This window comes from Nelumbo lutea, chromosome 6 (genome assembly GCF_056320005.1).
Source record: "Nelumbo lutea isolate HS-2025 chromosome 6, American lotus-T2T, whole genome shotgun sequence".
NCBI lineage: Eukaryota > Viridiplantae > Streptophyta > Magnoliopsida > Proteales > Nelumbonaceae > Nelumbo > Nelumbo lutea.
Window position 1 is genome coordinate 24,540,726 of NC_142689.1, and position 13,840 is coordinate 24,554,565.

General features: G+C 38.1%; 1 protein-coding gene across 2 annotated transcripts in view; it reads right to left on the minus strand.

Annotated features, from left to right (window-relative positions):
* HAP2 (hapless 2) overlaps positions 1 to 11,165 on the minus strand; it is a 126,199-nt gene extending 115,034 nt beyond the window's left edge. For both annotated transcript variants that reach the window (XM_088949774.1, XM_088949775.1), the window contains exons 1-4: positions 10,776 to 11,165; positions 10,124 to 10,267; positions 9,581 to 9,669; positions 5,947 to 5,986 (exon numbers count right to left, since the gene is read on the minus strand). In XM_088949774.1, the coding sequence (XP_088805900.1) occupies positions 5,947 to 5,986; positions 9,581 to 9,669; positions 10,124 to 10,267; positions 10,776 to 11,006 (504 nt within the window). In that variant the 5' untranslated portion in view covers positions 11,007 to 11,165. The remainder of the gene's footprint in view (positions 1 to 5,946; positions 5,987 to 9,580; positions 9,670 to 10,123; positions 10,268 to 10,775) is intronic.
* Positions 11,166 to 13,840: the final 2,675 nt, after the last annotated feature.

The window sequence follows — 13,840 nt, forward strand, 5'->3', positions numbered from 1 at the left end:
TCCCATTGATGTATCCTATTTTCCCCCTAGTAGTGATGTAGAGTTTTATTCCCCTAGACAACTCAAGATAGTTCAGACCATCAAAGGGAATAACAGCCATGGGAAAGCTCATATCCATTCCCCCACTCACTCCATTGTGGCTCCCTGAAATCTCTGAAGTAGCAAAATTCTCAGTCAACATGGTCAAACAGATAATCAGTCCCAAACACCAGACTTAGTACCCCTCCTTACTCCACAAAACAATGCCCCACTCAGTCCACACCCACACACTTGGGTTTAACAACCAGGTTGAGCATAAACAGTACCAAATTCAGCATATTTCAGACTTGTATAGTGTTAACAGTCCTAACCTACCAGAATTCCAGAATGTCTAGCAGCCGCTAATCAGCAGGAGAGATCCTTATTACTTCTAATCAAATCAAATCCTTGAGAAGACAGGTCATCCTTGACCTACAGTTGTCTTAACACATGAACAGGATCACACGATCCAAGAAAACAGGTGTATATAGATTTTCGACAGCATTCAGCCATCCCATACTCATAGGGTTTTCACTCAACACATGACCAAGGAGGGTAAAGAAGGAAAAAACAGGGAGAACCATACCAGTAGAGTTGTTTTTTCTGTCCAGAATCAGATTTCTGTTCCGTCCAGGTTCAGCAAGCCTATTCGATCTGTTCTCTCAGGAGGGTTGTTCGATCTGCTCACTTTAATCAATATTCTCGCTCTGATACCATCTTGACAGTATGGCTGGCCAGAAATAAGAGGAAGAGAAGAGAAGGGAAGAGGAGAAGAGGAGAGGAGAAGAGGAGAAGAGAAGAGAAGAGAGAAGGAAGAAAGGTTTGGCAATGTAACAGTGCTGGCGGCACCAGCCTTTATTTTAATATATATATAGGGCGGCAGAAATAACAAGGGAAAAGACCCTTGTGCCCCCGAGTAAAATAGCAGACATAACAGAAAGAAAAAACAAAATAAGAAATACTTTAATTATCCAAACAGGCCCTAACATTAACAATTAAATTATTTTAACAATGTCGAAAGAAACATGACCTAAACAACTATGCCATAAGAAAATTTGACTCTTATTTGACTGACTATCCAACTCTGAGGGTGACACCGAGAGACCAGCTTTGTTGTCGAGAATGTAGAGACCATCCACTAGGCTTCCTCTACCAATCGTCCTCCCAGAAGTTAGATCCTGAAAAACACATGAGTCAGCAAAAAAAGTCACACTACAATTCAAGGAGCTTGTAATGCTACTAATTGAAAGCGGGTTTATGGGAAGCTGAGGGACATGCAATACACAATTCAAGTTAAGGCCATGGGGAAGGGATATAGATCATTGGCCTGCAATGGAAGAAAAAGAACCATCTGCAAGTCTCACTCTATCCCTTCCTGACAAAAGGCTATAAGACTGGAATAAGTTAGGCTTACCGGTCATGTGGTTGGAGGCCCCTGAGTCAATGATCCAAGGGGAATCTGTGGGAGTAACATGGAATGCAGAAGCCATATTACCTGAAGTAGATGCAAATGAAGTAGAGGGAGTACCAGTGACTGAGTTGTCCATTTGCCGCAAGGCCCTACCATAAGATTCCAGGTGCTCTCTAAATGAATTCATTATATCCTCCTTGGGGTCAGACTTATTAGGGTGGTCCCGGGTACTACCGGCAACTTGAGTGTCTTGGGTTGCCACATGTGTTGTGCTCATTTTCTTCAAATGACCTTTACCCTATTCTTCATTCTTGCTGCCCACTTGGGTTTCCCGTGGATGTCCCAACAAGTGTCACGTGTATGTCGAGAACGCCTACAGTGGGTACAGAATAGCTTATCTTTATCATCCGCCTTCTTAGGGTCACTTTTCTTTCCTGTTGAGCTATTATTCATTGCAGCCAAGGCAACTTGTTGCTCCCCTTCAGCTGTAACCATCGCATTCCGCCTGCTTTCTTCAGATTGGACAAGGGAGTATACCTCGTGAACCATAGGCAACTCTTTGCTTCCTAGGATTTGCACCCTCAATGGTTCATATGCAGGGTTCAATCCCAACAAAAAAGCAAACACCCGTTGCTGAGAGACCAGCTTCCTGTAGGCCTTAGCATCACCATCGTGCTTCCACTCTATGGCCTGATAATGGTCCAACTCCTTCCATATGGAGGTAAGGGATGAATAGTATGAGGACAAGCTAGGGTTTCCCTGTTTACATGTTGAGGATTCAGCTTGCAACTGGTAAACCTTGGCGTAATGCCTTTGCTCAGAATAGGTAGTTGTGGCATGTTCCCAGATCTCACTAGCGGTGTTTGCCCACATAAAATTCTTTTTCACATCAAGTTCCATGGCTGTGAGGAGACAAGACATCACCATACTGTTTTCTTGGTCCCACCTATCATGTTCAGCCGTCTCACCCTTGGGTTCTTTCACCCTTCCATTGATGTAACCAGCTGTACCCCTTGCTGTTACATAGAGTTTTGCACTCTTAGCCCACTCCAGGTAGTTCAGACCGTTTAAAGGGGTAATTGGCATGGGAAAAACCATGTTTTCACCTCCCATACCCGCTGTGCTGCGGGTTGGTGTAGCCCCCGATGAAGTTAATTCATGACTTGCCATTGAATACTACTGAAAACCAGTCCAAATATCACCCAACAACACAGCCACCACAATCAGAATGTGAACAACTCAGGGTTTACTCCTAGAATGTGAGCAAAAGAACACTAAATATTGCTGAGAACAAGGGATTCAGTCAACACAACGTCCAAACAGAGCAATAAACCAGTCCGGTAATCGGTTCAGCACCACCAATACAGACATTACAATCAGTCTGACTGTAGTTCACACACTCTAACCATCCAACATCCAAACAAATAACTATATAATCAAGGCATGAGCCCTACACACCATTGGCCAAAGAACGCTGAGACAAACTGAAACAAAAAACACACCTGTTCAGCACTTGTACAAAGGTGCTAATCTGAACTTAACTTCACAGCATCGAACAGAGGAGTCTGCACCAGCATCACCCTTCTCCGACTAGGGTTTTCTTGCTATTACGGCCAGGAAAAAGAGATCACAAAAGCTGCCGCCAGAAACTGCTAGGGTTTTTGCAGAAAAAGCCACGTCCAAACACTTTTAAGAACTCGGCAGGAGGGATCGTAGGTCTTTTTCAACCCAGAGAACCTGCTCTTATACCATGTGGTGATTCGTGGGGATTGGGAGAGAGAGAGGAAGTGAGAGGTATGGTTGGGAGAGAAAAAAGTGTCTGTTGGCAGCCACCAGTTTTCTATTTATATTAACTTCATAAAAGAATCTGAAATTAAAAGTATGCCCCTGGTGACATATCCTAGAATCAAAATAATAAGAAAAAAGAAAGAAGAAAAAACAAGTAATTGTCACTGTAACAGCAGCTATTAAGTAAGCCTTACAACAGAAGTGTATACAAAGGTTGATTGGGCTGGACCTATAGATGATAGGAAATATACTAGTGGATATTGCACTTTCATGGGAGGAAATCTTGTCACATGGAGTATGAAACAAAGTGTGGTAGCAAGGTTCAATGCAGACAGAAGCAAAATACAAAGCTATGTCCCATTGTGTTATTGAAATGTTGTTGATAAAAAATTTATTAAATGAATTGGGATTTGTTGTTGATAGTCCTATGTCATTGTATTGTGACAACAAGTTTGCCATCAATATTGCTACAGACCCGCACAATGACTTATGTGATAAGTTGGGCATGATTGATATCTATGTCTCAACTTAAGGAGGAGTGTTTACAGTATTGTACTTATGTCATAGGGGCATTTTTGTCTTTGTACTTGTATTTATCTTATTAGTTGGGCCTCCCTAATATATATAGAAGAGCTGGTGCCGCTAGCCTATCTTTTGACTCCAAATTCTTCTTTCTCTCTTCTCTCTTCTCTCTTCTCTCCACTAACTCTCTAATACTTTCTACTAAGAAAACATACCACAATTGTTGTACTCGGCAATCACCTAGACCCATCTTTCCCGCTTTACCCTTCTTACCCTGGACAAAAAACTTCTACTTTAAGTCCCAAGCCTTTTAAATTTTGGGCAAATGAATCCTAGAAACCTTCTTTTGTCAATTTTACCCTTCATAAGTTGATTTGCCTTCCTACCATTAATGTCAACATTCAAGACTTGGGCACCACTCGGTCCTCCATTGGACCCAACAATCCTAAATGTCCCTTCAAATTCTATTACATCCTTCTCATTAAGGCATTCCACATGTCTTGCCTTCCCCTTCTCCACATCATCACTGCAACCCACTAAAACAAGCGAGCACGCCCTTTTAGTTAAGTCAACCAACTTCAATTCGGCCCCACTCACTTCACAACTCTTTGAATTCCTCCAAACTCCACCTTCATCATGACCCATCAATCCAGCACCATTTTTCTCCTAAAATAACGAAAATACCCTCATCATCAACCTCTTTTCTTCCTTCCACAACTTGTCCATTCGGCTTCTCACTTGCTTCATTAGAGAACTATGCTCTCTTGTTACTAGACTTCCTCTACTCATCAAAGTTATTTGCCCAGCTTAAAGGGTGGGAAGCCTCAATGACAAGTCTTTATTCATACCTCTCCCCAACAAAGTGAAGAGATAACAAAGATGGCACCATTTGGATCTCTATAGCTTCCACCAAAATGCGCGCAACATTTAGATTCTGCCAAGAGTTTGTGTTTGCATCAATAAATCTAAACCTTCCACAAGCATCTATAACTTCGAAAGTGGGAAAATTCCAAGCATGTAAAGGGATATTGAAGATGATAATCCAAACAAAACTTGACGGGCCTAAATCTCTAATAGCATCAACCAGGGGATTCCACCTCTCGGTCCTAAGATCTAGAAACCGCATCTCACTTTGCTCTCTCACCAGAATAAAGTTTGCCTCCACCACACCATCAAACATAAAGAGGAAAAATCCAGCATTTAGTTTCCTAACCTGAAAAGGCTTTCTTGGACGCCAAACAGCCACAGCCCACTCCCTAAAATCATCTACATTTGGATCAAAATTAACAAATCAACCGACCAAACTCCTCTCCAACACCCTAAGATTAGCATGAACATCGTTTGTTGGATTCACAAGCACTTCCTTCATCATTTGTCAAATTAACATGAAACAAAAATGAAAAAGAAGTGGATTAGCAGCCCACTCCCTATCATCTTTTGCACCTGGAGGAAGTTGCCAAAAGGCCCAAAACATGTTAGTACAAAATTGCCCCTTATAATAATGGCATCTTATGGGTAAAAATGGTCATTGTTTAACTTACCTTGGGAACACTTTTGATCAAAAGAACATGGGTTTATGCACATACCCAGGTAAGTGATTCTTGGGAAATATTTACCTATAAGTACACTTAACCAAGTAAATGGCTTCCCAAAAAATGAATGGGGCCATAAACTCAAATAACCCATAGACAGATTTAAACTCAAACAACTCATAGACAAAGATTCCCATCACAAACGGATAGCCATATGCTGTCCGTATTTTGAACAAAATTTGTTCACAGTCTTGCATAGATTATAAATGAATGGCTTTTTCTAGTGACATGAAATTTGAGGCAATACAATCAAATTTTCAAACCCAAGCAAAATCATGGAAACATGTCTCATGAAACGTGGCCAACTTTACACAATGTAGTTTGTCAAAAACCATGCATTCTCTTGAGCTTTCTTCCACACTTTGGCAGTTTTTATTTCCATCACAAACAGATCTTTTACATCGCATTATTTGCAACAAGGCACATATTGTGGAAGACTGGCTATTGGATATAAATTGCCAAATATTTGACTTTACAAACAAAAGAAAAAAGAACCTCCATGATCTTTCAATAGACAAAAAATAAATGTGGAAATTCATTAAAAAGAGTATTCATAATATAATAAAAATAAAACCATATAAAAAGTAAAAGGAAACACAAATCAACACATCTCACCTGAGTATGCTCAATAATGTGGCCATTTTCATCGCGTAACCTAACATCAATGTTACAAACCAGTCAATGGAAACAATGTATGCACAAGAACCATTGAACATTTTAGTGATTAACACGTTGATGAGAACATTGTTAAAAAACCAGGTTATAACCACAAGTCAAAAGGTTGAGTCAAGCTTTGTCACAGGTTTAGGAATTTGCCATTACCAACTCTTTAAAAGTTAAAACAAGATCCCGTTTTACTTGGAAATTCATAAACTCCGATTCACTTTTTTCCTTTCTTTCTCTAGGTTACTGGTTACAATAACAATGTTCTCACGATGATGAGAACATTGTTAAAAGACCAGGTTATAACCCCACAAGTCAAAAGGTTGAGTCAAGTTTTGTCACAGGTTTAGGAATTTGCCATTACCAACTCTTTAAAAGATAAAACAAGATCCTGTTTTACTTGGAAATTCATAAACTCCGATTCGCTTTTTTCCTTTCTTTCTCTAGGTTACTGGTTACAATAACAGCATCCAAACAGAGGCGCAAGATGCAGCCCCCATTAGAGAATCAGAATTACATTTGAACCACAAACAGTTCAGACTTATGCATCCCCTGTTTTGAAAAACAAGGCTGATCCCAATATACAAGAGTTTTTCTAGTAATTGTTTTTCTGTCACTTAAAACAAGGCTGATTCCAATATACAAGAGTTTTTCTGTCATCTTCTTCCTCTAATTCCTTCTACTAAAATATATTTTCCATGATCTCTATATCCATATAGTTCTACATCAAGTTCTTTGACTAGTTATACAATTTCTAATATTATTTAGGCCTGAATACAGTTTCAAAGGGGTGTATCTTCATGGTTTCAAGAAGCAACTATAGGAAGAGACATATCAAGGTTGATATGTCTATAAAAGGGAGGTGCTAATATTTAGCTTGTTTGCTTGGGTGCTTGTACTTCATACCTTTCTTTTGTTATTCCCTTTCATGAGATTTCTCTCTTGTAATTGTTTTTGCTAATATGAATATATTTTCCTTAATCTTGTTAATAGTCAAAAAAAATATCAAGGTTGATGTTGATATAAGTATAAAGTTAAGAGTTAGACCATGTTTCTCATCATGTTTTATAGTTTCCAAATAGTTGCAATTAAGACTTATGAGTTGAGCTCTCATCATGCTCTATAGTCCCAACCTTTTTCAATTATCAATGTATTTTGAATTTCTTGTAGCGAAGTATTTAGTGTATGCAAATTTGAAACTTTGAAGGTATTTATCAAAAGAAAAAAAAAAATCGTGTTCCCCTTATAGGCTCCATTTGAGAAGAGTACAAATACAAATACATTCAGTGTAAAACCTTGTATCTTTTTTTTTCTTTTGATAATTGAACAGTAATTTTATTACCAAAGTATGAGAACTGTTACAAGCAGCCCAAACTCATGCAACCTCCCTTGAAAGTGTAAAAAACAACAGAGCACTAGAAACAAAACATTATGAGGTAGTCCAGTACAGATGCTCCCTCAAAGCCCCTTGTTTAGCAAGATAATCAGCCATAGCACTTGTTCACCTGCCCACCAAATGTAAGCTAGCATTCATATTCCTTATTAACCAGCTAGCCTTCTTTAGGAGATCCTTGTAGCACCAAATGACTGAGTTGGATCTGTTAATCAACCCACAACAACCTTAAGGTCTCCTTCAATTAGAAGATTCTCAACACCAAGTTGATTTACAATCAGAATACCTTGTAAATCCACCAATAACTCAGCCCAATTTGAGTCTCCTATTCCCACTAGACCCAAGTACAAGGCTAAGATATTACTACCCCTGTCCCTCAAAACCCCTCCTATACCTGAGAGGCCAGGATTGCCCTAACTAACTTCCATTAAAATTCATCTAAACACAACCTTCAGATGATGAGGTCCAAACTACAGTAACCCTTTCCTTCTTGGAGGAGCCATTTGCCACTGCTGACCAATTCCTCCAAAAGTCATCAAAGGAAAACAAGTGGAAAGAATCCAAAGTTCTCAGACAATGAATCGCCCTTGTTAAAATACACTCCTTGACATCTAGGAAACTTTGTTCCTTTTCTTGAAAGATTCTTGCAAATTCCTTTCTTCCCAGATTGTCCAGTGTGAAGCTGTTCTAATACATTTCCACATAATCCTCACTCCTTCCTTGCCCCTTCAAGAGCAAGCCCTCCATCCTCAAAATAACAAAAAACTTCATCTTCATGACACCCCCCCATGATAATCAAAATACTCTCATCATCCTAATTGCTTAATCCATGGTTGTAAAATTGAATCCTTGGTCCTGTCTCTTTCTTCCAACACAAAAAACACTTCTTTAGCAAACTCTTCGCCATCTAAAAAGAAAAAACCCAGTATCTTGCCATTTTGAACTTCTCTATCAACAATGGTATCTAGAGCTACCTTCTTTTGTACTTGAATTCTTTTATCAACTTGGATAACATCTATGATCTACCATGACTTCTAGTTCCTCTTCTTCCTCAAACTCTTTCTCAAAAAAAAAAAAGAAGGATAAAAGAAATTCATTAAAATAAAAAGAGAATACAGAGAGAAAGGTGACAAGAAATCACCCAAGAGAAAAGGCAAACACTAAAAGACAAATACACCCAAAGACACCGACATACCAAAAATATTAAACAAAGGAAAAAAAAAACCTCCAAGATGACCACCTGCACCCTGCTCCTAATCAAATGACCCTGAAACAAAGCCCAAACGCCAAGACTTCCTAATCCTCTTCCTCAAAACTTTCCTCCTGCCCATCATCTTCTTCATCCCACTTGTCTCCTCTTTCTCTATCTTCCAATTTCTTCAGCCTCTCTTCTGTCCTCTTTCTCTCGAAGTACTCAAAATCCCTCTTGGCAAATTCCTCTCCCCCCCAAAAAAAAAAAGAAATCATAGACCAAGACTTTTACCTATTTCAACAAAGTTTGTAGTTGTCCTTCTCCTCGGGATGGACTGACCTCATAGCAGAAGGGGACTCCCGAATTGTGATTGGATGGCTATCAACTAATTCAGATAACCCTTCGGTTCTCAGATATCATACTAAGGAGGCAAGTTCCTGGCAGCTAGCTGAAAAGCTCATTCAGATGGATCCATAGATTGACCTTCATTACTCTCTTGCCAGAAGTAGGCTAGAGAGGTAGAGAGGTTCTTGTATAGAGTGATCAAGGATGCAGTAATAAACTATTTTTGTACTTGAGTTTCTAACTGTATACCTGTATATATCAGCTCTTTTTGTTGCCAACTGAAAAGATAAACTTTATTGCGGGAGTCAAAGAACAACCCTTATTTTTCATGAGATTTAAGATCAATTGGTTTATATTTTCAATAAAACGGTCACAACAAACAGGTTCTATGTTATAGGCAAGCTATGCAAAACTTATCCACAATTACAAGCATGAGGAGGAAAGATTGTAGCAAAAGATTCTATAAGAAACATAGTCAATTTTCTTCATGACCATGAATGTAAATCTACTTTATCAACAAGGACTAGATGGACGAAGACCCAAAAAAGATACTTGCGTATAAATCTACTTTATCAACAAGGACTACTTTATCAACATAGTCAATTTTCTATAAGAAACATAGTCAGATTGCGCAAGCATATTTGAAATATACTTGCCTCTCACATATTTTAACAACTTTGGAACCAGCATTTGGCTCACATTTGCGTGTCTTAACATAATACTCCTCAGGTTTGTATGGAACATCCTGGAAATTCAAACCAATAAATGTCAAAGTAACTAGGTCAAGTGACTTGTAGAGAAATTTGAAATAGAGAACTAAGGTTCATAAGCTCTAATAAGACTGGTACATATTCAAAGTTAGAATAAAGAAATAAACACTCAGCACCAAATTGTCCAACACATTTACTAGAACTTCATAACCAAGATACACAAGAGAGGGGACTAATAAATATTCAAAAAGTTCCTCATAATTTCTAATTCACTGCTACTCCTTGATTAAATTAGTTCTGACCCTCATAAACACAAAATTAACTAGTTACTTCCACTGGTAGCACCAAGCGGTCCAAACCAAAACTTAAAATCTACTCAAAATATTTACCAGATATATCTAGAAGTAAAAGACTAATAAGGCAGAGAAAATATAAAGCGCTTGAGTCCAACAAGGGTGTATTAATCAGTTATTCACATAGTCTCCATACTCTTATATAAGTAATCTCATAAAGGGCATATGCAGCCGACTTGTTAACTGTTACAACAGGTGGTATTCTCAAGGCTTGCATCTTGTTGGTGGCGTTCTCCTCCACTTCAACTATTTCTGCAACAATTGAAGCTTCTCGCCCACTCTGGAAGCAGGAATGCATCATATGTGTGCTTGGTTAGAATATGTATAGACCATAAACAATGAGAGGTACAATATCTACATACCACCACCATGCTAGATCGTGACTTAAGAATTTTAAATTTCACGAAGAATTAAAATGAAACGTTCAAATCACGAGCATGACAACAACAAAAAAAAAAAAAACTATTGAGAAAATGAGAGAAAACTCTCATAAGCTGTGGGGCTTCAATTTTAAAACAACATTACCACATTCATGAAGTTGTATGTTGATAAAAGTTTGAGTTCAATAAGCCCATAATCGATTAATCATTTATCAGACGAAGCCAGGACCAAAATTAGGGCAACGTAATGTACTTAGTAAAGTATGGATAGCTTCTTTTTCTTAATAAAAAAATAAAGAAAAAACACAACAAACTATATCTCATCAACTTCGTTGTCACAAATACATCAAATGAAGACAATAAATATTTAAAAAAAAAAAAGAGTTGAATAAGAAGAGATTTGCTTACCGATCCACTAGGAACCGCCATGTTTACAATAATCTTCTTATTGCAGTTCAACCTGACAGAGTCTGAAGTCCTCTCACACTTCTCGAGCTTTGATTTTGCAAGGATCTGAACTCCAGTTACCAACTCAATACTTAAAAAGAGGAAGAAGAAGATCAAACAAAATGGTCTTACTCCCAATCGCGTCTCCATTTCCTTCTTCTCTTTTATTTTGATAAAAAAGAATATCTCCATTAAAAGTGAGGAAACAATATAACCAAGGACAGATTCCAATAGCAAACCCAAGACAGAAAACTAAACCAGAAGCCAGACTCAAACCACCCACCCCACTTACACCCCCATCAAAGAAAAACGGTACTTCTGAACGAAACCCAAGATCCAGACAGGGAGGTGACAAACCATTGTTGCCTTACTGCAAAAACCTTTATGCTCTAACTCATGCGCGACTCCATTGCCAGAACTGTTAACAACCTACAATATGAACACCCAAGCCGTGAGCAAGCGGTTTTTATCCGTTTAATTTTTTTTTCCCTCCAAAATGTAACCGTTTTTTTGCTCCGGATTGCAGGTCAACCGATCATCCGTACGGGTCAAACGGGTAAACCCATGACATCAATAATAGATAAATATGTATAAAATGAAAGAAAATTAGATAAATTGAAAAAAAAAAATCGCCATGTGTCTAATATCCATCATATTGATATTGGGGAGTGATTACATGTTTCTTAATGAAAAGGAAATTGAATCAGTTGTAATTAATTCATGTTTGATTTTTTATTTTTCAAACCAAAAAATCACAAAATTCTAAGGAGGTAAAAAGCAAGAGTGAGTAAACTGATGTGGATAACTGTATTTTAGAATATGGTAATAGATGCATTGCTTTCATGATACCATTCCATCACTTCTGATTTCTGAAACCCCAAATTGCTTTTATATCATTTTATGAGACCATTTTATAAAAAATGATAAAAATACAACAAAAATAAGAAATCATATATAATACAAGAAAAAACAAAAAAAAATGAAGAAAAATATGAAATTGCAACAAAATAAAAAAAAAACAAAAAATACAGAAAATAGAAAAATTCAAAAAACACTAAAAATTGGAAAGACATTTTAGTAATTTTACCTTTATCCTCAAATTTGTTAATGACAAGAATTTAAAATTTTCAGGTATCAAGTTAAATGCTTATTGTCTTATTATTTCTCACCTATTTTTTGCAAATACCAATTATATTTTTATCAAAGCTTCACTCCAAGAAAGGGCCCATGTGGTGGAAGCCATCCAAAACTATAAGTGAATTTTGCAAATTCTAGGGTTTTTTCAATTCAAAAACCCACCTTAGATTCATGAAGATAATAGCTATGAGCCTTGGAGTCAAACTTGTAGGGAGCCCATCCAAATATTTGGGTCTGCCAACCCTCTTCAGTAGATCAAAAACAAACCTGTTCTCCCACTTGATAGAGAGGGTGTAGAATAAAACAAATGATTGAAATGAGAAGTATCTCACCCAAGCGGGAAAGGAGGTATTCCTGAAATCAGTAGTAGCAGCTATACCAGTTTACTCCATGTCTTATTTCCTACTCCCAAAGAAAATTTGTAATGAAATTAGCAAATTTCAAATGTCTTTTTGATGGGGGAAGAGAGAGAAAATCCATTGGTTATCTTGGGATACCCTAACAAAAAACAAAGACAATGGTGGTTTGAGTTGGAGACTTGCAAACAAAGATGTCATTCAAAGCAAGTACTTCAGAAACAAAAATTTTCTAAAAGACAAATTGTCTTCTAAAGGCTCTTGGGTTTAGAAGAGCATTATGGCAGGGAGGAAAGTAGTGCTTAAAGGGGCTTGTCGGTTAGTCAACAAGGGTAGAGACATCTCCATTTGGGCAGACAACTAGCTGACAGGTGTGGTAGGTTTTAGAGTCATGGGTCCAAATCCTGGACCAGTTCAGTGAACTGATTGACCAAGAGAACAAGACTTTGAATGTTGAGGCAATTCAAAGCCACCTGAGTAAAACCCTTGCAGATCAAATTGTAAAGTTGAATCTAGCTAGGGGAGATTGAGTGGATGTCTTAGCTTGGACTCTGGACTCTAAGGGTAACTTTAGTGTTAGGCCAGCCTATTTCATGGAAAAACAAAGGCTGATCACGGAAAATGGTGAGAATGCCCTTGTGTCAGATAGCTCCCTGTGGAAGCTAAATGGAACATCCCTACAGAGCCGAAGGTAAAAATCTTCTTGTGGAAATGTCGCAGAAATGCATTCCTGGTGAATAGGAAAATTGTCAATACTAATGTATGCAGACTGTGTAGTAAAACTACTAAGATTGTTTTTCATGTCCTGTCCCATTGTAAGTTGGCTAAGAAGGTTTGGTTTTGGAGCTGCTTCAATGCTAGAATGGATGTTTATCCTCAAGACATGTCTTTCAGTGGTTGGTTCCTAAATTGGATTCAATCCTGTAAAGTTTTGAAGGAAAACTCAGTCAGCCTTATTCAAAGCACTGCTTACTTTGGTTTATATGGAAAACTAGAAACAAAGTCTTATTTGAAAATGAAAGCCTCAATGCAAAAATGATTTTGTTGGATGTCTGCAGGCAATCACTGCTCATGACAAGGACTTCGAAGAGCTCCTCCGAAGGTATGAGTACATCTAAGATACCTCAGAGTCCAAAGGCTTCTTGGGTACCTCCATTTGCAGGACAAATCAAAGTAAATGTTAATGGAGGCTTCAGACAAAATAACTTAGGAAGCTTTGGTGCTGTAATCCGAGATCACAGTGGTTTTTGTGTGGCGGCCTGTTATTGACCTGTTTTTGCTGCCTCAGCTCTCCAGGCCGAAGCAATTGCGTTGGGGCAGGGATTAGACTTTGGCAAAGATGATCAGTTTATCTAGCTGTGTTCTTGAATCTGATTTCCAGTAACTTTTAAATGCTACCAAAAACAGAGTTTCTTGCGACCCAGCAAATTTGGTGTCTCTTTTTTAAGGATATTGTGACTGCTATGGAGTTTATTTCTGTTTTTTTTCTCTTTTGTGAACAGGAATTATGATAGTTGTGCGCATTCTGTAGCC